Raw genomic sequence first — 26,993 nt, 5'->3', positions numbered from 1 at the left:
ATAATTATTTCTTTCCACTGTAAATTAGTACTTTACCTTTCACCTTCTCCCTTCTCGTCCCCTCCCCCACTCCTTTAGCCATATCCACAAAGCTATTTCTGTGATGTTGGTTAATGTGAGCCAACCACTGAAAGATGGATCCACTATGATTGCACCAAAGATATCAAGTTTTTTAGGCTGTATGCCTACTGATCAGTCCCTGAATCATGGTGAATTCATCAAGGCTGTACTACCTTGTGTATGTGTATGTGTATGTGTATGTGTATGTTTATGTGTGCTCAGTCATGTTCGACTCTTTGTGACCCTATGGACTGTAGCCCACCAGGCTCCTCTGTCCATGGGATTTTCCAGGCAAGAATACTGGATTGGTTTGCCATTCCCTTCTCCAACCTTATGAAAGGGCTATCTTATAGGGTACTACCTTATGGGAGACAACCCGAGTGATCTGTTCCTGCACAGTGCAATCCCTTTTCCCTTACTGAGCAGTTTCTGGAAAAAGCTGAGAAGCTTTGGAAAAACCCAAAGTCATTGCTTTCTGGCTTTGGAGTACATTACAAAATATGTTGTGTAGGGGACTTATCACTGTAGTTTCATATTGGACTCAAAATAACATTAAAGCAAATTTGTATTCCTTGCGAAAACATTAGAAAATGGGAGTAACATGGATGCAATGAGTGCTGGCTATATACATGAGAGCTGAGCTGGAATTGAGGACTGATGATAAAATGGCCTTGCAGTATGGTCTCATCAACGACCTTTGTGAGGATTAGAAACCACATGTAAAATGTCTAGTAGAGGCCTTTGGAGAATGCAGGCACTTAAGACATGATAGTTACTATGCTATGAGGAGCCCAGCGGTCTGAAGCCAGTACAAGATTTTGGATCTCTACAGGGGGATGGGGGACCAGTGAATTTGAAGACCAGTGAGTCTCAGACCATTCTGAACCATCAAGAATAAGCAGAATGGCAGTGCCTCCTCCTCTCCCATCATCAGCAAAGGCAAAAGTCCAATTTTCTAAGCATCTCTGGTAGCACCACAGAAACTGAGGTGTGCTGTTGGAATCCCACTGTTAATTTCACTTTGGCCTCCTTATGGTTCATGTAGTAATGCTTTGCTAAGTGCAGGTCTTTAGGACACAGTACCAGGTTTCTATTTTGTGGCCTCACTCAGGGAAAAGGATAACACTCTGCAGCCCTGTGGGAACAGCCTGGGCAGGTTAACCCTCAAAAGACTGCTAGAGAGTAGGCAGATGAAATCAAATGCTGGGAGAAGCTACGAAAGCTCCCAGGTTTCCATGCCTGATGTGATCTCTTGCAAACAACAACAACAACAAAAAAAACAGAAGAGGTAGATCATCTCAAAAAGGTACTTACTTGTTTATTTCCTTTTTTGTGTCCTTTGGCTCCTCTACCAGTCTGTTCTTTTCCATGCCTTGAGAAAGTTAGGGGAGGGGGGAAAGTGATCATGAGGAACACATAAAGCCCATACCTCCATTTTCACTTAATTAACTACTCACCTCCACTAGCAAGTTTGACCCTCTTAGGTTAGATGCCTCTCCTCTGTGTTACCAGTGTAAACCTGTATCTGTCACTTCTATGTTATACTGAATTGTCCTGTGTCCCAAGTCCCCCTCTAGGGGAAAGACTGTTTCAAGGCAGGGCATTTATTATATGTTTACTGAACTCAACTGAAAACTGGCTTTAAAAATGCAAAGTTAGTTCATGCCTCTTACGTTAATAAAAGGGTTCAATAGCTGGGCATTTTCCCAAGAGCACCTCGATTGATACAAGCTTATACCAACCTATTCAAATACATACCCCTTTCCTGGCCCACCGACAGAAACCACTTGCATGCCAAAGGAGCCTCGCCCCCTGGAGGATCTGCTGCCAGCCCACTGGCCTACAACCATCCCAGCAATCTCCAGTTTTCCTCCTTGGGGTGGGATTGGATGGAGTCCTAGAAAGAGAGGAACAATGGCAGCAGTGAATGGCAAGTGCAAGGTAGGATAAGAGGTGGAATAAAAGATCCACAGCCCACCTACTCTATGTATTTTTCCATTTCTCTATGATAAAAAGACTGTGATAACAACAAAGGGTCATGGTGGAAGCAAATTTCAGAGGAAGGGGTTGAAAATCTACATACATCCACTTAGCAAGTGGGGTGGGCCTAATTCATTTTTCAACTACAGAACCTATACACAGTAGGCATTCAATATTTGTGGAGAGAGAATGAGGTCTTAAGATCTAGCTATTGGAAAATTATAGGCCCAAACTACCTTTTAAAGCAGGAAATGAATTTATTTCATGTACACATGTATTCATGTATTTCCGGAAGAAATATCAATAACCTCAGATATGCAGATGACACCACCCTTATGGCAGAAAGTGAAGAACTAAAGAGCCTCTTGATGAAAGTAAAAGAGGAGAGTGAAAAAGTTGGCTTAAAGCTCAGCATTCAGAAAACTAAGACCATGGCATCTGGTCCCATCACTTCATGGCAAATAGATAAAGAAACAGTGGAAACAGTGGCATACTTTATTTATTTGGGCTCCAAAATCACTGCACATGGTGACTGCAACCATGAAATTAAAAGATGCTTACTCCTTGGGAGAAAAGTTATGACCAACCTAGACAGGATATTAAAAAGCAGAGACGTTGCTTTGACAACAAAGGTCCGTCTAGTCAAAGCTATGGTTTTTCCAGTAGTCATGTATGGATGTGATAGCTGGACTATAAAGAAAGCTGAGTGCCGAAGAATTGATGCTTTTGAACTGTGGTGTTGGAGAAGACTCTTGAGAGTTCCTTGGATTGCAAGGAGATCCAACCAGTCCATTCTAAATTAGGAGATCAGCCCTGGGTGTTCTTTGGAAGGAATGATGCTAAAGCTGAAACTCCGATACTTTGGCCACCTCATGGAAGATTTGACTCATTGGAAAAGACCCTGATGCTGGGAGGGATTGGGGGCAGGAGCAGAAGGGGACGACAGAGGATGAGACGGTTGGATGGCATCACCGACTCAATGGACACGAGTTTGAGTCACCAACTCTGGGAGTTGGTGATTTACAGAGAGGCCTGGCATGCTGCAGTCCACGGGGTGGCAAAGAGTTGTACACGACTGACCAACTGAACTGAACTGAACTGATACATGAATTTATACATCCTCATGTAACTGGCCAAAACTACTTTTGATTCAAATGCATGTCACTACACACTGGAGGATTAGTCAAACAACCAAACAACAAAAAATAATGAAATTAAACTAACAGTTTAATGAAGAATTGATGCTTTCGAATTGTGCTGGAGAAGACTTTTGAGGGTCTCTTGGACAGCAAGGAGATCAAACCAGTCAATCCTAAAGGACATCAGTCCTGAATATTCATTGGAAAGACTGATGCTGAAGCTCCAATACTTTGGCCACCTGATGCGAACAGCCAACTCACTGGAAAAGACCCTGATGCTGGGAAAGATTGAGGGCAGAAGAAGGGGAGACAGAATGAGATGGTTGGATGGCATCACTGACTCAATGGGCATGAGTCTGAGCAAACTCTGGGGGACACTGAAGGACAGGGAAGCCTGGTGTGCTGCAATTTATGGGGTCGCAAAGAGCTGACACAACTTAGTGACTAAACAACAACAAACTAACAGTGATTTATGATTACAAAGTAAGAACAGTAACAGTTTAAAACCAGAAGCAATTAAAGACAAGATAGCATATCATCTTAAAACAGGAAATTCCAACTCTGTGTGTGAGCTCACAAGCACAGCTCAGGTCTGAAATTTGGCACAAAAGAAAGCTTTCATAAGATAGGGAATGTTAGTAAGCCTTTAACTTTATTTTATGGAAAAACCCAAATATTAATAACTCTTCACTCACTTAGCAGGTTGTTAGCAAAGAGCCCCTCATTTATATAAAAATGGGAGTCTAAGGAACTAGGTGACTAGCCAATCCTAAGAGGGCAAGAAAGACTTGCATTTGGGGATCCTATTGTGGCCTTTAAGAAGGCAGGAGGCTCCTCATGAGCCACCAGTAACTGGAGACTAGGTTTTATCACTGGGAGCTGGGACAATGGTGAGGACCTTCTGAGAACTTGGCCTTAATTAAAGCTATCTTCTGAGACACAATAAAATCAGCATGTAAAGAATGAGAGCAGGCATCTGTAAAAACATCTTCAAAGGATGGAATGAAGGGTTGGCTCCCTGGTTTGTGAGACCTAATCATGACCTAAGTGAACTGAGCAGACATTTACACTGCTCACCTAGGCACATCCTTGAACTAAAACATCCATGTTGAATTTTGTGACCCTAAATTTAAGACAAATTTCAACTTCCAAGCTTTACTATTTTTAAAGTGATGAGCAATACACAGCACACACTTCAACCATACCACTCTCACCCCATCACAGAATCTTGACATTTCATGTTAAAATGTCCCCATTAAAATACTGTTTCAGCAGGGAAAAAGGTTGTTTGAATTATCAGGATCAGTACCTGACCTACCTAAGCAAGAGTGCTTGTTTGTCATTAAGCCACAGTCCAGATATCACCATAATTTATTCATACATGTGTGTATATATACTGTGTTGGTCAAAAGGTTTTTTTTTTTTGTAAGATGGCTCTAGTAGCGCTTCAGTTCAGTTCAGTTCAGTCACTCAGTCGTGTCTGACTCTTTGCGACCCCATGAATTGCAGTCTTTCCCAGCATCAGGGTCTTTTCCAGTGAGTCAGCTCTTCACATCAGGTGGCCAAAGTATTGGAGTTTCATCTTCAATATCAGTTCTTCCAATGAACACTCAGGGCTAATCTCCTTTAGGATGGACTGGTTGGATCTCCTTGCAGTCCAAGGGACTCTCAAGAGTCTTCTCCAACACCACAGTTCAAAAGCCTCAATTCTTCGGCGCTCAGCTTTCTTCAGAGTCCAACTCTCACATCCATACATGACCACTGGAAAAACCATACCCTTGACTAGACAGACCTTTGCTGGCAAAGTAATGTCTCTGCTTTTTAATATGTTGTCTAGTTTGGTCATATCTTTCCTTCCAAGGAGTAAGCATCTTTTAATTTCATGGCTGCAATCACCATCTGCAGTGATTTTGGAGCCCAAAAAAATAAAGTCTGACACTGTTTCCACCGTTTCCCCATGTATTTCCCATGAAGTGATGGGACTGGATGCCATGATCTTCGTTTTCTGAATGTTGAGCTTTAAGCTAAATTTTTCACTCTCCTCTTTCACTTTCCTCAAGAGGCTTTTTAGTTTTTCTTCACTTTCTGCCATAAGGGCGCAGTTACCTGCATATCTGAGATTATTGATATTTTTCCCAGTAATCTTGATTCCAGCTTGTGCTTCTTCCAGCCCAGCGTTTCTCATGATGTACTCTGCATATAAGTTAAATAAGCAGGGTGACAATATATAGCCTTGACATACTCCTTTTCCTATTTGGAACCAGTCTGTTGTTCCATGTCCAGTTCTAACTGTTGCTTCCTGACCTGCATATAGGTTTCTCAAGAGGCAGGTCAGGTGGTTATCAGCGTGCATTTATTTAAAAAAGAAAGGTAAAAACGCAACTGAAATGCAAAAAAAAAAAAAATTTTGTGCAGTGTATGGAGAAGGTGCTGTGACTGATCGAACACATCAGAAGTGGTTTGAGAAATTTTGTACTAGAGATTTCTCACTGGACAATGCTCCAGAGTCAGGTAGACCAGTTGAAGTTGATTGGGATCAAACTGAGACATTGAGAACAGTCAATGTTACACCATGTGGGAGATAGCTGATATACTCAAAATATTCAAATCAAATGTTGAAAATCATTTGCACCAGCTTGGTTATGTTCATCACTTTGATGTTGGGCTTCCACAAAAGTTAAGGGAAAACCTTCTTGACTATAATTCTGCTTATGATTCTCTACTTAAACGTAATGAAAACGTTTCATTGTGATGGATAATTAAAAGTGGATACTGGACAATAATGTGGAATGGAAGAGATCATGCAGTAAGTGAAATGAACCACCACCAACCACATCAAAGTTCAGTCTTCATCTGAAGAAGGTGACGTTGTGTATATGGTGGGATTGGAAGGGTGTCTTCTATTATGAACTCCTTCTGGGAAACCAAACAATTAATTCCAAGTACTGCTCCCAATTAGATCAACTGAAAGCAGCACCCAATAAAAAGCATCCAGAATTAGTCAACAGAAAATGCAAAATCTTCCATCAGGATAGTGCAAGGATATATGTTTTTTGATGATCAGGCAACAACTGTTACAGCTTGGCTGCAAAGTTCTGATTCATTCACCGTATTCACCAGACACTGCACCTTCAGATTTCCACTTATTTTAGTCTTTACAAAATTCTCCTAATGGAAAAAATTTCAATTCTTTGGAAGACTATCAAAGACACCTGGAACTATTCTTTGCAAAAAAAAAAAAAGTTTTGGGAAGATGCAATTATGAAGTTGCCTGAAAAATGGCAGAAGGTAATGGAACAAAATGATGAATTCTTGTTCAATGAAGTTCATGGTGAAAATGAAAACTGTGTTTTTTAACTTTAAAAATGAAGGAACTTTTTGGCTAACCCAGTATATTTATATGTGGATCCACATGTGTATGTATGTATTTGCTTTCTTCACTAAAACGCAACCCCCTAGAGGGTACAGACTGTGACTTATTTCTCTCTATGCTTCTGGAAATGTGTTAGGTCTACTCTCAGAGTGGAAATGGGCATATCAAGCTATGGTTGTTTGCTGACACTAGGCATTTACTGACTTCCCACTGCTCTTTCTGCAAGTTCCTGTGTACACCTGTCTATGGGGAATGAGTGAGCTAACCAGCAACCATGAAGACCCAGTTCACATGAACTGCAGTTCTCAAAAGTAAAATGTGACTCTTGGTTTCTACATCAGTTACTTCATAAGTCAAAACCTTAGGGACTAATAACTTCCATGGAGAGTAGTCTGGGAAGTCAGTGGGCTTTCTTCTCCAGGCTACACCCCTCCATTTCAATAAGCTACTCTTCAAACCACACTACAGCACAGACCGTAAATGAGATAAGATATACACGAAACTGCTGATTTTGTAACTGGCAATAATTACTGGATGGGTTATTATGAAATAGATTGACACTGACACACACCTTATTCTTAGGTACTGACCTGCAAACCCCCGGCTCCTTCCTTGAGGGGGAGGTGGCATTGGGCCCATGGCTCGGGGGTAAAGTGAAACAGGGTAGAGAGAGGGCACCATGGGAGGCACGAAGGTAGGTGATGGAAGCAGAGAAGGCGGTGGATGGTTCATGTTGACTCCTTCAAGTATGCTCTGTCTCATCTTCTCCACTTTGGTTGCCAGGTCAGCCTTCAAATGAAGAACAGAGTAATAATAGCAGCTGCAATTTTTAAAACTTCTCCTATGTTTCAGGCACAGTATTGGGCGGTCTATGTACAAACTCACAAGTCTATTCCCATGAATGGAATCATGACCTGGAGTTAAATGGCTCAAGGTAACATACTCAGGGAAGCCTGCCTGACAACAAAGCTCCCATTCTTTGCATGATGCCAAACTACCATCATACTAGTTCTGACCAAGGGCTTATGAGGCACCATGATTAGGTCAAGAAAGACAAATACAACAAGTATTTAGTAATGCCCGATCACACACCCAGCAATAGGCTAGGTTATTTTTTAAGGGGGAGGTAATAGAATTATGTAAAGACAGAACAAAACTTGACACATACAAACCCTTTTAACCTTCTCCCTCATACTCAGGATCAGAGATCATGACCTCTATCCAGGAGAAGTCCATGCCTCTAATCAAGAGGTCAGCAAGCTTGTTCTGAAAAGGGCCATACTGTTTCTGTCACAACTACCTGACTCTGCCACTGTAATATGAAAGCAGTCATGGACAATATGTAAATGAATGAATGTGGCCATGTTTCAAAAAATTTTAGTGGAATAAAAATTCAAATTTAAAAAAATCTTTCTGTAGTTTGCTAGCCTCTTCTCTCTCAGCGTATTTCCCAAAAATGGACAAAGAAGAAAGTAAGGGCTCCTTTCCCTTGCCTTCTTTCATCTTTCCCAAGGCTTTATTGCAAAAAATATCCCCTGCTTTTACTCTGTGAGCTATTTTAATACCCTCTTCTATTTATAAAATAGTTCCTTTACAAAAATATCATTTGAAAAAGTGACTTAATTTTTGTAAATAAGTGAAATGAAATTCTAAGAATGAGGGAAAGGCATATAATATATCTGAGCATTCATTTCATGGGGAAAAAATAACTCAGGGCAAAAAAAAGGAATATGAAAACTTGAAGCCCCATTATAAAAAAAAAAACAAACTCTTCCCAACATGATTTTGTTTTTTTTTTAATATAAATTTATTTATTTTAATTGGAGGCTAATTACTTTACAATATTGTATTGGTTTTGCCATACATCAACATGAATCCGCCACGGGTGTACACGTGTTCCCATCCTGAACCCTCCTCCTACTTCCCTCCCCATACCATCCCTCTGGGTCATCCCAGCACACCAGCCCCGAGCATCCTGTATCATGCATCGAACCTGGATTGGTGATTCGTTTCATATATGATAATATACATGTTTCAGTGCCATTCTCCCAAATCATCCCACCCTCGCCCTCTCCCACAGAGTCCAAAAGACTGTTCTATACATCTGTGTCTCTTTTGCTGTCTCGCATACAGGGTTATCGTGACCATCTTTCTAAATTCCATATATATGCATTACTATACTGTATTGGTGTTTTTCTTTCTGGCTTACTTCACTCTGTATAATTGGCTCCAGTTTCATCCACCTCATTAGAACTGATTCAAATGTATTCTTTTTAATGGCTGAGTAATACTCCATCGTGTATATGTACCACTGCTTTCTTATCCATTCGTCTGCTGATGGACATCTAGGTTGCTTCCATGTCCTGGCTATTACAAACAGTGCTGCGATGAACATTGGGGTACACATGTCTCTTTCAATTCTGGTTTCCTCGGTGTGTATGCCCAGCAATGGGATTGCTGGGTCGTATGGCAGTTCTATTTCCAGTTTTTTAAGGAATCTCCACACTGTTCTCCATAGTGGCTGTACTAGTTTGCATTCCCACCAACAGTTTAAGAGGGTTCCCTTTTCTCCAACCCCCTCCAGCACTTATTGCTTGTAGACTTTTGGATAGCAGCCATTCTGACTGGTGTGAAATGGTACCTCATTGTGGTTTTGATTTGCATTTCTCTGATAATGAGTGATGTTGAGCATCTTTTCATGTGTTTGTTAGCCATCTGTATGTCTTCTTTGGAGAAATGTCTATTTAGGTCTTTGGCCCATTTTTTGATTGGGTCATTTATTTTTCTGGAATTGAGCTGTAAGAGTTGCTTGTATATTTTTGAGATTAATTTTTTGTCAGTTGCTTCATTTGCTATTTTCTCCCATTCTGAAGGCTGTCTTTTCACCTTGCTTAGAGTTTCCTTTGTTGTGCAGAAGCTTTTAATTTGAATTAGGTCCCATTTGTTTATTTTTGCTTCTATTTCCAATATTCTGGGAAGTGGGTCATAGAGGATCCTGCTGTGATTTATGTCGGAGAGTGTTTTGCCTATGTTCTCCTCTAGGAATTTTATAGTTTTTGGTCTTACGTTTAGATCTTTAATCCATTTTGAGTTTATTTTTGTGTATGGTGTTACGAAGTGTTCTAGTTTCATTCTTTTACAAGTGGTTGACCAGTTTTCCTAGCACCTTGTTTTCCCATCTCTTGTTAAGGAGACTGTCTTTTCTCCATTGTATATTCTTACCTCCTTTGTCAAAGATAAGGTGTCCATAGGTGCATGGATTTATCTCTGGGCTTTCTTTTTTGTTCCACTGATCTATATTTCTGTCTTTGTGCCAGTACCATACTGTCTTGATGACTGTGGCTTTGCAGTAGAGCCTGAAGTCAGGCAGGTTGATTCCTCCAGTTCCATTCTTCTTTCTCAAGATTGCTTTGGCTATTTGAGGTTTTTTGCATTTCCATGCAAATTGTGAAATTATTTGTTCTAGTTCTGTGAAAAATACTGTTGGTAGCTTGATAGGGATTGCATTGAATCTATATATTGCTTTGGGTAGTATACTCATTTTCACTATATTGATTCTTCCGATCCATGAACACGGTATATTTCTCCATCTATTAGTGTCCTCTTTGATTTCTTTCACCAGTGTTTTATAGTTTCTATATATAGGTCTTTTGTTTCTTTAGGTAGATATATTCCTAAGTATTTTATTCTTTTCATTGCAATCGTGAATGGAATTGTTTCCTTAATTTCTCTATTTTCTCATTATTAGTGTATAGGAATGCAAGGGATTTCTCTGTGTTGATTTTATATCCTGCAACTTTGCTATATTCATTGATTAGCTTGGACATGACTGAAGTGACTTAGCAGCAGTAGCAGTAATTTTCTGGTGGAGTCTTCAGGGTTTTCTATGTAGAGGATCATGTCATCTGCAAACAGTGAGAATTTTACTTCTTCTTTTCCAATTTGGATTCCTTTTTTCTTTTTCTGCTCTGATTGCTATGGCCAAAACTTACAAAACTATGCCAACATGATTTTGTAACATGTACATAGACCCTGGGCCTTTGGGAGCATCCCTGACCAAGTTAGTTTAAGGTCAAACACATTCTCCCACTTCTGCTACCTCCTTCGCCAGTCTCTCTGCTCCTTTACCCTTTTCTGCCATTCACTTTCACAGCACATCACAGTTGATCTCAGTAGCTACCCAACATGCTGGTACCTGGCCATCGCAGAGCTCAACTAGGGATACTCTCTCTCGGCCTGCTTTAATTAGCTTGCTCTGGAACAGCTTGCCATCGAAGTAAATCCAGGGGCAGCAGTGTTCCCAAGGAACTGGCTGGCCACAGGCATCATTGGCAAACAGGGCGGTATCAACTCCGCTCATGAAGAGAGCAGCAAGCTGGATCCCTCGAGCATCCAGTTTCTCAATCTGAAACCACCATAGAGGAAAAACTACCATTAAGAAACTGCTGTTATTGGTTACATTTGTTCTTATTCCTGTTTCAGTTAAATAAGAACATGTTACTTTTCAATATGGACATTTGAGTACATAAGCAGCCTCTATCCATTTCCTTCCCTGAGATGGTTTGGAAGATACTCATTATAAAAAAAAAAATCAACTTTCAAATCTTAAAAAGATACCCACTTGAGATACCAATTTTTCTGCCTGTCAAATAAGAAAAAAATTAGAACAAAACAAAAGACCAAAAGAACGTCCAATGCTGACGAGGATATGGTGAAATAAATGGCACACTCAAATAAAACTAATGAGCAATGTATACTAAAATTAAGCAATATGCATCAAGAACCTTAAAATGGTCACATTTGTTGATTCAGAAATTCTACTTTTAGGAATCTATTCTAAGGAAGTTAAGATGTGAATAAGGCTCTAATACATAAAGATGTTAATTATTACATATAGTAAGTGAAATCTGGAAACCAAATGGCCAAAAAAAGAATAATTAAATGATACATCCATATGATAAAATATTTACTATAAAATTTTCAGACATAGAAACTATGTTCTATGCTAAGTTTAAAAATATAATATATAATTACATACATAATATATCAACCATGTAGAAAATGCATGACAAAAGGCTGGAAGAAACCATAAAAATGTACACACAGTGGTTATCTCAAGTTGACATGTTAGATAGCTTTAATAGGAAAAGGGATAGTACATGCAGGTCCCCTCCTAGGTGTGGTGTGGAGTTGTCAGTACCTGCTCTAGTACCAAGCAATATCACATTTACTGTAGAAAGGAACCAACACTGTTTGTCTAAGACTGTTTTCATCTTTTCCTTAGTTGATCTCACATCAAGATTTTTAAGTCTTACTAGACTTGATTTTCTTCTAGTTTATACTAGGGTCTCAAAGGACCATGGCTACTTAAGTCACAAGAGGAGTGTCCTGCATTAATACCTAATTGAGTACTGTATACTTAGAACATGCTACCCACTCTTGTAAGTGTTTTGCATAGATTATTTTATTTAATATTCTCATAATACTATAAGTAAGGAAACTGAAACTACAGAGGTTAAGCAACCTAATGAGCTAAGATTCAAAGCCAAGGCGGCCTGGCTTCAGAGCCTACTCTCTAACCTACTATATTCTACTGACTTCAGTTATTATGTTGGATTTACTTGCTTCCTCTTGCTTGTCTAGACTTCCCTCTAACACTCAGTATTATTTTTTAAAAGGAGGGTAGCACAGGGAATTATATCCATTAACTTATAATAGTCTACAATGGAATATAATCTTCAAAAAATACCAAATCACTGTGCTAACACCTGAACCTAATGTAATATTGTAAATCAAGTATTGGATTGTGTGCGTGCTCAGTTGTGTCGGTCTCTTTGTGACCTGATGGACTGTAGCCCATGGACTCCTCTGTCCATGGAATTCTCCAGGCAAGAATAATGGAGTGGGTTGCCATTTCCTCCTCCAGAGGAACTTCCCATCCCAAGGATTGAACCTATGTCCCCTGCACCTCCTGCACTGCAGGTGAATTCTTTACCACTGAGCCACCAGGGAGAGAGGGTAGATATTTACTCAAAGACAAACAGAACACCAGGATAAGTCCCCTGTAGCATCTTTTGAAAGAGTTGGAAACCTTACTGTGATCTATGGGCCACAACTTACCAGTCTTACACAATACCATTTTTTCTACCCATTCTCACCCATCAGTATTTAAGCAGTGTTGGGTTTATTAATAGACATAAATATTTGGCTAAAGTAAATCAAACATTTACCTGAAGAACTTGCTCTTCTCCTCAGCTGCAGGAAAAAAAAGACCTAAAATAGAGCTATGAGCTCATAAAATAATTTAAATGAGGATAGTTCAAATCACCTTGAGTTCTTGAAGTTGATCTGGTTCATAAAGTTGAGTAGAAACTGCCTGTGCCAGGAAGGTGTCTAGCTCATGGCGATGCAGGATTCGGCCGCCAGGCCATTGAACCATGTATCTAGAAGATAAAAGCATCATTGTTAAGTGACAAAAGCTCATTTATTCATTTCACAAAAACTTAATAAGCTAAGTGTAACCTACCATGGCCCAGATGCTAGCTAGGTTCTAAAATAAAGTAAAAGAATCTCTGCCTTTGGTTACTTCATCTAGATGGTAGAGGAGACAGGCACCATTCACGTATAACTGCTGTTAAGTTTATGGCTTCTTTCTTCCTAGCACCTCAAATCTCAGTTTTTTCTCTTTTTCATACTACATATAGAATATTCTATCTTGCTTTTTTCATTCAGCATTGTAAGAACCTTTCATTCATTAAATAGTTGTCAAAAACATGATTGTAAATGACTTCATGTTCCTCATGTGTTTTATCAATTTATATAAATATTCCTATAATATTAGAAACATACTATTCATTTTCTTTTATTATAAAACTACTATAAAGATATTCACATATTTAAATCTCATCTGTATTTCTGATTATTCATTCAAGATAGACTTCTAGAAGTGCTGATCATTTTTATTTTATTAAATTTACCTCAAGAACATGCTGGCCCTTCGTTCAGATTTTTAAAATGGACACATGGCTTTAAGGGTGCAATGTATTTAACACTGCACAATATATTCAACAATGAGAATCTGGAGGTGGTATAACTATATACCTTTATACATTTAGTGGCACAAGTATAGGCACAAGCCCTGCAATTGGAGGGAAAATCCATTCAGGACTGAACAGAGAGGTTCTTGGTGCTGAGAGAATTTCCCCTTGACTTCAGCCTCGAGACAAACCAAGGAGTCTGCCAGTACACAGAAACCACTGAATTCAGGACAAACAGGAGTAACAAGATATGTATTAAGGAATTGGCTCTAGCCAATTACGATTATGGGGGGGCCAGTCTGAAGCAAACAGGGTTGGCTGGAAGCAGGAAATGTGACAATTCAAGTTTGTGATCTGTAGATTAGAACAGCAGTTTAGAGACAGAATGGTTAATGCTTTCTTCAAAAATTCCCAGTTTTCTAAACAAGTTCCTAGGATGCCTTCTTTAGACAGGGTTGAGTTAATTTTTGTATAATGTGTGAGGTTCAGATTGAAGTGTTTGTTTCTTTGGCCTATGGATGTCCGATTGTTCCAGCACCATTTGTTGAAAGGCTATCCCTTCTCCATTGAATTGTTTTTACACTTTTGAGTATAACTGTGTTGTTCTATTTCTAGGTTCTTAATTTTGTTCCATTGACCTATGTGCTTATCCCTTTGCAAATAACTCCAGTCTTGATTATTTTGGCTACAATATTAGGTAGAGTGATTCCTATACTTCTTTTTTGCAAGATTGTTTTAGCTATTGTAAGGGCCTATATAAATTTACACATAAACTTTAGAATAAGTTTGTCTTCATTCATAAAAAACCTTGCATTAAGCCCACAGGAATTGTGTTAAATCTACAGATCAATCTAAGAATTGACAGCTTTACAATGGTAAGTCCATGAACGTTCCTTCTTTGATTATTTTCATTGGCATGAAGCAGAGTGATTCTGAGGTTGGTTCAGTGCTCTGGCATGTATTAGTAGTTTTATTTTACTGATTAATATTTTATTGATGGACATATCACATCCACTTCCCAGTTAACAGATATTTGAGTTGTTCCTACTTCTTGATTATTATGAATAATATTTCTTTGAACATTCATGTGCAAGTCTGTGTGGACCTATTTTTTTCAACAGATACCTAGGAGTGAAATAAATGAGTCATATGATTATTTGAATGGGCTTCCTTGGTGGCTCAGTCAGTCAAGAATCTGTCTGCCAATGCAGGTAATCCAGGTTCGATCTCTGGGTTGGGAAGATTCCCTGGAGAAGGGAATGGCAACCCACTCTAGTATTCTTGCCTGGAGAATCCCATGGCCAGACGAGCCTGATGGGCTATAGTCGATGGGGTCACAAGAGTTGGATACAACTGACTATTTATATATTTATGTTTAACCTGTTAAGAAAATACCAAACTAATGTCCAAAGTAGCTATACCATTTTAAATTTACATCAGTGTATGAGGGAATCCCAATTCTCTGCAGCCAGGCCTACATTTGTCATTGTCATTTTTTAAAAATTATTATAATCATTTCAGCTGAGTGAAGTGATGTTTCAGTATGGTTTACATTTCCTCAGTGATTACTGAAGATGAGAATCTTTTCATGTGCTTATATTACAACCCTATATTGTCTCTGGTGAAATGTCTATTTACATCTTTTATTCATTTTTAGACTGAGTTGTCTGTTTTCTTATAAGTTTTAAGAGTTTATTATATATATTCTGATACAAGTCCTTTATCAGATATATGATTTGTAAATATTTTCTCTAGTCTGTGGCTTTTCTTTTCTGTTTTGTAATGGTGCCTTTTGAAGTGTACAAATTTTGTATTTGGATGAAATCTATTTTTTTAGGTTGATTTTGCTTTGGCTGTTGTATCTAAGAAATCTTCGCCTAACTCAAAATCATGAAAAATTTCTCCTGTAAGTTAGATAGTTTTAACTATCACATTTTAGTCTATGATCCATTTTTGTGTATAGTGTGAAGGATCTATATTCATCATTTTTATCAGGTCACGTCAAGTTGGTTGATGATGTTTTGTGAATCTTCCATATTTTTTCTTTTTGTCTAGGTGTTCTAGCCATTATTGAGAGTAGGGCATTGAAGCCTTCAACTATCATTGTTGAAGTGTCTATTTCATTCTTAAATTCTACCAGTTTTTGCTTCATGTATTTAGGGATATTGTTGTTAGGAATATATGTTTATAATTATTATACTTTCCTGATGAATTGACCCTTTTGTTACTATAAAATTTTCTTATTTGTCTATTGTAACATTACTTGTCTTAGAGTCTATTTTGTCTGATATTAGTACAGCTATTATATCTCATGTGGTTATTGCTTGCATGGTATATTTTCTTCTATTCTTTGTCTTTTAACCTATTTGTGTCTTTGAATCCAAAGTATATCTCCTGTAGATAGCTCATGCTTTGTATCGAATCTCACAATCTCTGCCTTTTGATAGGAATGTTTAGTCCAGTTACATTTGATATAGTTGTTGATAAGTTTAGATTTATAGGTTTCATACCTTTTTTGCTTTTTTGTTTTTTTCTTTTATTGTCTTCTACTGCATTAAATACTCTCCAGTATAGCATTTTAATTATTTTATTTTTTTTACTATATTTTAGTTATTTTCATAATGGTTGCTGTGTAGATTACAAAATACATCTTAACTGACACACCACATCAAATTAGTACTAAGTAATTCCAGTAGAAGAAACGTTACTCCAATACAGTTCTCTCCTTTCCTCCCTCCACTATGTTATTATTGTGGTGTGTATTATGCTATTATTCTAAAACCAACGCACAATTTTATAATTATTGACTTATGCAGTTGTCTTTTAAATAGGTTAAGTGAACAAATGAGAAAAAATATATTTATACCACTTTTTACATATACCTATGTAACTACCCGGAGAAGGCAATGGCACCCCACTCCAGTACTCTTGCCTGGAAAATCCCATGGATGGAGGATCCTGGTAGGCTGCGGTCCCTGGGGTTGCGAAGAGTAGGACCCGACTCAGAGACTTCACTTTCACTTTTCACTTTCATGCATTGGAGAAGGAAATGGCAACCCACTCCAGTGTTCTTGCCTGGAGAATCCTGGGGATGGGGGAGCCTGGTGGGCTGCCGTCCATGGGGTTGCACGGAGTTCGACATGACTGAAGTGACTTAGCAATGTAACTACCACTACAGGTGCTTATTATTCATTTATTCATTTGGTGTCATTTCCTTTCAATGTGAAGGACATCTTTTAATAATTCTTATATGGCAAGTTGACAGCACTAATTCTCTTAATCTTTGGTTATCTGGGGATCTATTTCATTTTCCTTTCTACTTTACAGCTCTATTAAGATAAAATTATTATACAACTCATGTATTAATAGTGTATAAGTCACTGATTTTTGTTAATCCACAGGGCTATGTAACCGTCACCACTACATTTAAATCACCCTCAAAAGAAACTTCATATCCATTAGCATTCACTCTACATTTGCCCCTCCCTCAGACCCCTGGTAATCCCATATCTACAGATTTGCTTATTCTGAACATTTCATATAAACAGAACAATATATGCCATATTGTAACTGGTGAATTTTATTTAGCCTACTGTTTTTCAAGGTTCATCCACGTTATAGCATAAATCAACAGTTAATTCCTTTTTATAACTGAATAATATTCTATTGTATGACTATACTACATTTTGTTCACCCATTCATCAGTTGATGGACATCTGAGTTATTTCTACTTCTTGGGTATTATGAGTAATGCTATATGAATATTCAAGAACATGTTTCTGTGTGAGTATGTGTCTTCATTTTATGTTCTTACCAGCAGTGTTCCAATTTCTGCACATCCTCACCAACACTTGTTGTCAGCCTTTTTAATTATAGCCACCCAACAACAGAATGGGAAAGACTAGAGATTACTTCAAGAAAATTAGAGACACCAAGTGAACATTTCATGCAAAGATGGGCTCCATAAAGGACAAAAATGGTATGGACCTAACAGAAGCAGAAGATATTAAGAAGAGATGGCAAGAATACACAGAAGAAAAACTGTACAAAAAAGATTTTCACGACCCAGATAATCACGATGGTGTGATCACTCACCTAGAGCCAGATATCCTGGTATGTCAAGTGGGCCTCAGAAAGCATCACTATGAACAAAGCTAGTGGAGATGATGGAATTCCAGTTGAGCTATTTCAAATCCTGAAAGATGATGCTGTGAAAGTGCTACACTCAATATGCCAGCAAGTTTGGAAAATTCAGCAGTGGCCATAGGACTGGAAAAGGTCAGTTTTCATTCCAATCCCAAAGAAAGGCAATGCCAAAGAATGCTCAAACTACTGCACAATTGCACTTATCTCACACACTAGTAAAGTAATGCTCAAAATTCTGCAAGCCAGGCTGCAGCAGTATGTGAACCGTGAACTTCCAGATGTTCAAGCTGGTTTTAGAAAAGGCAGAGGAACCAGAGATCAAATTGCCAACATCTGCTGGATCATTGAAAAAGCAAAAGAGTTCCAGAAAAACATCTATTTCTGCTTTATTGATTATGCCAAAGCCTTTGACTGTGTGCATCGCAATAAACTTTGGAAAATTCTGAAAGAGATGGGAATACCAGACCACATGACCTGCCTCTTGAGAAACCTATATGCAGGTCAGGAAGCAACAGTTAGAACTGGACATGGAACAACAGACTGGTTCCAAATAGGAAAAGGAGTACGTCAAGGCTGTATGTTGTCACCCTGCTTATTTAACTTCTACGCAGAGTACATCATGAGAAACGCTGGACTGGAAGAAACACAAGCTGGAATCAAGATTGCCGGGAGAAATATCAATAACCTCAGATATGCAGATGACACCACCCTTATGGCAGAAAGTTAAGAGGAACTAAAGAACCTCTTGATGAAAATGAAAGAGGAAAGTGAAAATGCTGGCTTAAAGCTCAACATTCAGAAGATGAAGATCATGGCATCTGTTCCCATCACTTCATGGGAAATAGATGGGGAAACAGTGGAAACAGTGTCTGACTTTATTTTTTTGGGCTCCAAAATCACTGCAGATGGTGACTGCAGCCATGAAATTAAAAGACGCTTACTCCTTGGAAGGAAAGTTATGACCAACCTAGATAGCATATTGAAAAGCAGAGACATTACTTGGCTAACAAAGGTCCGTCTAGTCAAGGCTATGGTTTTTCCAGTGGTCATGTATGGATGTGAGAGTTGGACTCTGAAGAAAGCTGAGCGCCGAAGAATTGATGCTTTTGAACTGTGGTGTTGGAGAAGACTCTTGAGAGTCCCTTGGACTGCAAGGAGGTCCAACCAGTCTATCCTAAAGGAGATCAGTCCTGGGTGTTCATTGGAAGGACTGATGCTAAAGCTGAAGCTCCTATACTTTGGCCACCTCATGTAAAGAGTTGACTCATTGGAAAAGACCCTGATGCTGGGAGGGACTGAGGGCAGGAGGAGAAGGGGATGACAGAGGATGAGATGGCTGGATGGCATCACCAACTGGATGGACATGAGTTTGGGCACAACTCCAGAAGTTGGTGATGGACAGGGAGGCCTGGTGTGTTGCGATTCATGGGGTCGCAATGAGTCAGACACAACTGAGTGACTGATCTGATATCTACTTTGGAGAAATGTCAAATGAATTTTTTTGCCCATTTGATTTTTAAATCAAATCATCTCTCCTTTATTATTGAGTTGAAAGAATTCTTTATACATTCTGGATGCTTTTGATACTTATCAGATATATGATTTGCATTTTATCCCATTCTTTGAGTTTTGTTATCACTTTTCTTCATGGCATTGTCTCTAGCACACAAGCTTTTAGTTTTTTTTTTAATTGTAGTATAATTTTTTTTTGATTGGAGCATAAGTTTTAAATTTCTTAACTGGAGTATAATTGCTTTACAATGTTGTGTTAGTTTCTGATGTACAACAACGTGAATCAGCTATAAGTACACATATATCTCCTCCCTTGTGAGTCTCCCTCCTCACCACCCAGCATCCCACTCTTCTAGGTCATCACAGAGCACTGAGCTGGGATCCTTGTGCTATACAGCTACTTCCTGTAGCTATCTATTTTACACATGGCAATGCATATATATGTCAATGCTATTCTCTCAATTCATATCCCACCTCCCCTTCTCCTACTGTGTCCATAAGTCTGTTCCATACATCTCTGTCTCTATTCCCGCCCTACAAATAGGTTCATCTGTACCATTTCTCCAGATTTCATATATATGTGTTAATATACGATATTTATTTTTCTCTTTCTGACTTACTTCACTCTGTATGACTGATTCTAGGTCCATCCACATCGGTACAAATGACCCAATTTCATTCCTTTTTATGGCTGAGTAATATTCCATTGTATATATGAACCAAAACTTCTTTATCCATTCATCTGTTGATGTACATCTAGGTTGCTTCCATGTTCTGGCTACTGTAAATAGTGCTGCAATGAACATTGGGGTACATGTGTTCTTTTGAGTTATGGTCTTTCTCAGGTTATATGCCCAGTAGTGGGGCTGCTGTGTCATATGATAATTTTATTCCTACTTTCCTTCATACTGTTCTCCATAGTGGTTGCATCAATGTATACTCCCACCACCAGTGCAAGAGGGTTGGTACCCTTTTCTCCACATCCTCTACTGCATTTATTGTTTGTAGATGTTTTTTTTTTTAATTTTTTAAATTTTATTTTATTTTTAAACTTTACATCATTGTATTAGTTTTGCCAAATATCAAAACGAATACGCCACAGGTATACATGTGTTCCCCATCCTGAACCCTCTTCCCTCCTCCCTCCCCATACCATCCCTCTGGGTCATCCCAGTGCACTAGCCCCAAGCATCCAGTATCGTGCATCGAACCTGGATTGGCAACTCGTTTCTTATATGATATTTTAGATGTTTCAATGCCATTCTCCCAAATCTTTCCACCCTCTCCCTCTCCCACAGAGTCCATAAGACTGTTCTATACATCAGTGTCTCTTCCAATGTTCATCGCAGCACTGTTTATAATAGCCAGGACATGGAAGCAACCTAGATGTCCATCAGCAGATGAATGGATAAGAAAGCTATGGTACATATACACAATAGAGTATTACTCAGCCATTAAAAAGAATACATTTGAATCAGTTCTAATGAGATGGATGAAACTGGAGCCTATTTTACAGAGTGCAGATGTTTTGATGATGGCCATGCTAACTGGTGTGAGGTGATACCTCATTGTAGTTTTGATTTGCATTTCTCTAATAAATGAGGAATTTTGAACATTTTTTCATATGTTTGTTGGCCATCTGTATTTCTTCTTTGGAGAAATGTGTGTTTAGGTCTTCTGCCCACTGTTTGGGCTTTTTTAAAAAAAAAAAAAATATTGAGCTGCATGAGCTCCTTATAAATTTTGGAGATCAATCCTTTGTCAGTTGTTTTGTTTGCAATTATTTTCTCCCATTCTAAGGGTTGTCTTTTCATCTTGTTTACAGTTTCTTTTGCTGTGCAAAAGTTTTAAGTTTAATTAGGTCTCATTTGTTTATTTATGTTTTTATTTCCACTGGTCTAGGAGGTGAGTCAAAAAGGATTTTGCTGTGATTTATAGCAAACAGTGTTCTCCCTATGTTCTCCTCTAGCTTTATAGTATTCAGTGTGACATTTCGGTCTTTAACTCATTTTGAATTTATTTCTGTGTATGGTCTAAGAAGTGTTCTAATTTCATTCTTTAACATGTAGTTGTCCAGTTTTCCCAGCATCATTTATTGAAGAAACTATCTTTCCTACATCATATATTCTTGTCTCTGTTGTCAAAGATAAGTTGACCATAAGGTGTGTGGGTTTATCTCCAGGCTTTCTATCCTGTTCCATTGATCTATATTTCTGTTTTTGTGACAGTACCATAGTGTTTTGATTACTACAGCTTTGTAGTACAGTCTGAAGTCAGGGAGTCCAATTCCTTCCTTTTCATTTTCTTTTTCAAGACTGCATCAACTATTTGGGGGTCTTTTGCATATCCATACAAACTAAAATTTTTTGTTCTAGTCTGTGAAAAACGCTATTGGGAATTTGATATGGAATGCACTGAACCTGCAGATTGCTTTGGATAGTACAGTCATTTTTATAATATAGATTCTTCCATTCCAAGAACGTGGTATATCTCTCCATGTATTTGTGTTGTCTTTGATTTCTTTCATTAAGTGTCTTATAGTTTTCTGCATACAGGTCTTTTGTCTGCTTAGATAGGTTTATTCCTAGGTATTTTATTCTTTTGGGTGCAACGGTGAGTGAGATTGATTCATTAATCTCTGATTTTTTTCTGTTAGTGCATAGGAATGCAAGAGATTTCTGTGTATTAATTTTGTATTATGTGACTTTACTAAATTCATTGATTAGCTCCAGTAGTTTTCTGGTGGCATCTTTAGGATTTTCTATGTATGGTATCATGTCATCTGCAAACACTAATAGTTTTACTTCTTTTCCTTTCTGGATTCCTTGTGTTTCTTTTACTTGTTTAATTGCTATTGTGAGGTCTTCCAAAATTATATTGAATAATAGTGCTGAGAGTGGGGATCCTTGTTTTCTTCCTGGTCTTAGAAGAAATATTTCCAGTCCTTCACCATTGAGAATAATGTTTGCTGTGGATTAAGCTTTTAGTTCTGATCTACTCCAATTTATGTACTTTTCTTTCTGTCATGCTTCTGGCACTATATCTAAGAAATCATTGCCCAATCTGAGATCATGAAGATTTACACGTGTTCTCTTCTAAAAGTTTTATAATTTGGGTTTTTACATATAGGCTTATGATACATTTTGAGTTAATTTTTGTATATTATGTGAGGTAGAGATCCAACTTCACTTTTTTGCATATGAATGTCCAGTTATCACACAACTATTTGCTATCCAGTTATCACAAAACTATTTGCTAAAATGACTATCTTTCCCCATTGAATTATTGTGGTATCTTTGCCAAAAATCAGTTGACCATAAATGGAAGGGTTTATTTCTGGGCACTCAAATGTACTTCATCATTTATATGCCTACCCTTATACTACTGTCTCAATTACTGTAGTTTTGTAGTAAATTTTTAAATTAAGAAGTATGAATCTACAATTACGCTTTTTGTTTGTTTGTTTTTAATTTTATTTTATTTTTAAACTTTACATAATTGTATTAGTTTTGCCAAATATCAAAATGAACCCGCCACAGGTATACATGTGTTCCCCATCCTGAACCCTCCTCCCTCCTCCCTCCCCATACCATCCCTCTGGGTCGTCCCAGTGCACTAGCCCCAAGCATCCAGTATCGTGCATCGAACCTGGACTGGCAACTCGTTTCTTACATGATATTTTACATGTTTCAATGTCATTCTCCCAAATCTTCCCACCCTCTCCCTCTCCCACAGAGTTCATAAGACTGTTCTATACATCAGTGTCTCTTTTGCTGTCTTGTACACCAGGTTATTGTTACCATCTTTCTAAATTCCATATATATGCATTACTATACTGTATTGGTGTTTTTCCTTCTGGCTTACTTCACTCTGTATAATAGGCTCCAGTTTCATCCACCTCATTAGAACTGATTCAAATGTATTCTTTTTAATGGCTGAGTAATACTCCATTGTGTATATGTACCACAGCTTTCTTATCCATTCATCTGCTGATGGACATCTAGTTTGCTTCCATGTCCTGGCTATTAAAAACAGTGCTGCGATGAACACTGGGGTACACATGTCTCTTTTCCCTTCTGGTTTCCTCAGTGTGTATGCCCAGCAGTGGGATTGCTGGATCATAAGGCAGTTCTATTTCCAGTTTTTTAAGGAATCTTCACACTGTTCTCCATAGTGGCTGTACTAGTTTGCATTCCCACCAACAGTGTAAGAGGGTTCCCTTTTCTCCACACCCTCTCCAGCATTTATTATTTGTAGACTTCTGGATCGCAGCCATTCTGCCTTTTTTTTTTCAAATTCAACACTGTTTTGGCTACTCTGAGCCCACTGCATTTACACATTAATTTTAGTGTCAGTTTGTTAATTTCTGCAAAGAAGCCATCTGGGATTTTCAGTTCAGTTCAGTCGCTCAGTTGTGTCCAAGTCTTTGTGACCCCATGAACTGCAGCACGCCAGGCCTCCCTGTCCATCACCAACTCCCGGAGTTCACTCAGAATCATGTCCATCGAGTCAGTGATGCCATCCAGCCATCTCATCCTCTGTCGTCCCCTTCTCCTCCTGCCCCCAATCCCTCCTAGCATCAGAGTCTTTTCCAATGAGTCAACTCTTTGCATGAGGTGGCCAAAGTACTGGAGTTTCAGCTTCAGCATCATTCCTTCCAAAGAAATCCCAGGGCTGATCTCCTTCAGAATGGACTGGTTGGACCTCCTTGCAGTCCAAGGGACTCTCAAGAGTCTTCTCCAACACCACAGTTCAAAAGCATCAATTCTTCGGCGCTCACCTTTCTTCACAGTCCAACTCTCACATCCATACACGATCACTGGAAAAACCATAGCCTTGACTAGATGGACCTTTGTTGGCAAAGAATGTCTCTGCTTTTCAATATGCTATCTAGGTTGGTCATAACCCCAATGTTATACCCCAATGTTCATCAGAGCACTGTTTATAATAGCCAGGACATGGAAGCAACCTAGATGTCCATCAGCAGACAAATGGATAAGAAAGCTGTGGTACATATACACAATGGAATACTACTCAGTCATTAAAAAGAATACATTTGAATCAGTTCTAATGAGGTGGATAAAACTGGAGCCTATTATACAGAGTGAAGTAAGCCAGCAAAAAAGACACCAATACAGTATACTAACGCATATATATGAAATTTAGAAAGATGGTAACGATAACCCTGTATGCGAGACAGCAAAAGAGACATAGATGTATAGAACAATCTTTTGGACTCTGTGGGATAGGGTGGGGGTGGGATGATTTGGAAGAATGGGATTGAAACATGTATATTATCATATGTGAAATTGGATCGCCAGTCCAGTTTCGATGCATGAGACAGGATGCTCGGGGCTGGTGCACTGGGATGACCCAGAGGGATGGGATGGGGAGGGAGGTGGGAGGGGGTTCAGGATGGGGAACACATGTACACCCGTGGCAGATTCATGGCAATGTATGGCAAAACCACTACAATATTATAAAGTAATTAGCCTCCAATTAAAATAAATAAATTTATATTAAAAAAAAAACACTGATTTGATGGACATGAGTTTGAGCAAGCTCTGGGAGTTGGTGATGGACAGGGAAGCCTGGCATGCTGCAGTCCATGGGGTCGCAAAGAGTCAGACACAACTGAGCAAGTGAAATGAACTGAACTTCAGATTTGATAATCTCTATTCATCTGCCTTCAAATTCTCTGATGTTTTTTTTCTTCTCTCAGCTCAAATCTGGTATTGAACTCCTTGAGTTAATTTTTCACTTCAATGAAGACATACTTTTCCACTTCAGAATATCTATTTTGTTTCTTTTAGTAATTTTTATCTTTTTTTTAATTGAAGCACAGTTGGTTTAAACATCATATTAGTTTTAGGTATACAGGACCATGATTCAGTAGTTTTACAGATTACACTCTATAACTTTTAATAGAGCTATTACAAAATGATGGCTATAAGTTCCTGTGCTATATAATATATCCTGTTGCTTATCTATTTTATACATAGTAGTTTGTATCTCTTAACTGCATAACCATATCTTGCTACTGCCCTCTTTCTTCTCCCCACTGGTAACCACTGGTTTGTTTTCTATATCTGTGAAACTGTTTTTGTTTTGCTATATACATTAATTTGTTTTACTTTAGATTCCACAAATAAGTGACATCATACAGTAATTTGTCCTTCTCTGTATGAATTATTTCATTATGCCTAATATTCTCTAGGTCTACCCATATTGCTGTAAATGGAAGCATTTCATTCTTTTTTTACAGCTCAGCACTGTTCCACTATATATATGTGTGTATATATATGTGTGTGTGTATATATATATATGTGTATGTGTGTACACACACAGACACAGATAGAAACACACCATATGTATTTTATCCATTCATCTGTTGATTTACACTCAGACTGTCATCTTAATTATAATATGTCTTGGTGTGGGTCTATTTGAGTTCATCTTTTTTGAGACCCTCTGTGCTTCCTGTCAGAGAAGGCAATGGCACCCCACTCCAGTACTCTTGCCTGGAAAATCCCATGGATGGAGGAGCCTGGTAGGCTGCAGTCCATGGGGTCGCTGAGGGTCGGACACGACTGAGCGACTTCACTTTCACTTTTTACTTTCACGCATTGGAGAAGGAGATGGCAACCCACTCCAGTGTTCTTGCCTGGAGAATCCCAGGGACGGGGGAGCCTGGTGGGCTGCCGTCTATGGGGTCACACAGAGTCGGACACGACTGAAGTGACTTAGTAGTACCAGTGCTTCCTGTATGTGGATATCTGTTTCCTTCTTCAGGTTTGGGAAGTTTCTAGCTATAATCTCATCAAATATATTTTTGATCCCCTTCTCTCTCTTTTCCTTCTGTGGCCCCTATAATATGAATGTTAGTATGCTTAATGTTATCTCAGAGATCTCAAACTGTTCTCATATTTAAAAATTTGTTTTTATTTGTGCTTTTCTGACTGCGTGATTTCCATTATTCTATCTTCCAGATCATTTATGCTTTCTTCTGAATCCCTTAGTCTGCTATTCATTCTTTCTAGTGTGTTTTTTATTTAAGTTAATCAATTATTCATTTCTTCCTTTTCCTATTCTAAAAGTTATTGTTTTGGTATGCTATTTATAGTAAGCTCTTTTTTCTCAGCTATCTTCATACTTTTCACAATCTTATTATACTTACTATACTTATTTAATCTACTTGAATCAGTTAAGCTCTAAGTGTTTTATCATATGAATAAATAAATACTGCAAGTGTTATTTTGATTTATCTATAATCTTGGAAGTTTATCATTCTAAACACATATATTTACTGTTTACAGAACATTTCTATTTAAATATCTAAATGACCTTTCAAAGGGAGTATATTCAGAATCCAACTCTTGTGAATTCTTCATTTCTGATTGGGTCTTTCTTATATTTTCAAGTTCTTGTTAAAATTCTCACTGTGCTCATCTGCTCTGTTCTTTAATTCAATTAACATTCTTATTACTTATGCTTCAAATTCTTTATTATTTCTTTTCATTATTTGTTTTTCCAAGGGTTTTCTCTTGCTGTTTAAATTGAGACCAGTTCTTCTGTCTTTTCATTTTTGCTAAACTTGCTCTGTGCCTATGAAATTAGGTGAAACAGTTACCTATTGTGGTCTTGCGGGGATGTCTTTATATGGGAGTGTCCCATATAGACTGCGTGTGCCTAATGCCTTTGGTGGGGGGGTTGGATTTGATGTGGTTGCAAGTCACTGTCTTTCCT

The 26,993-nt window shown here is 38.3% G+C and overlaps 1 protein-coding gene across 1 annotated transcript in view; it reads right to left on the bottom strand.

Moving 5' to 3' along the window:
- Positions 1–26,993, bottom strand: part of FAM120C (family with sequence similarity 120 member C) — a 124,731-nt gene that overhangs the window by 8,794 nt on the left and 88,944 nt on the right. Inside the window, exons 11-15 of the mRNA XM_070366291.1 lie at positions 12,881–12,995; positions 10,748–10,957; positions 7,143–7,341; positions 1,819–1,957; positions 1,375–1,432 (exon numbers count right to left, since the gene is read on the bottom strand). Of these exons, the coding sequence (XP_070222392.1) occupies positions 1,375–1,432; positions 1,819–1,957; positions 7,143–7,341; positions 10,748–10,957; positions 12,881–12,995 (721 nt within the window). The remainder of the gene's footprint in view (positions 1–1,374; positions 1,433–1,818; positions 1,958–7,142; positions 7,342–10,747; positions 10,958–12,880; positions 12,996–26,993) is intronic.

The sequence above is a fragment of the Bos mutus genome, chromosome X (assembly GCF_027580195.1).
Source record: "Bos mutus isolate GX-2022 chromosome X, NWIPB_WYAK_1.1, whole genome shotgun sequence".
NCBI classification, from domain to species: domain Eukaryota; kingdom Metazoa; phylum Chordata; class Mammalia; order Artiodactyla; family Bovidae; genus Bos; species Bos mutus.
The sequence above is the reverse complement of the archived record's forward strand: the minus strand, read 5'-3'. Positions and strand labels throughout refer to the sequence as shown.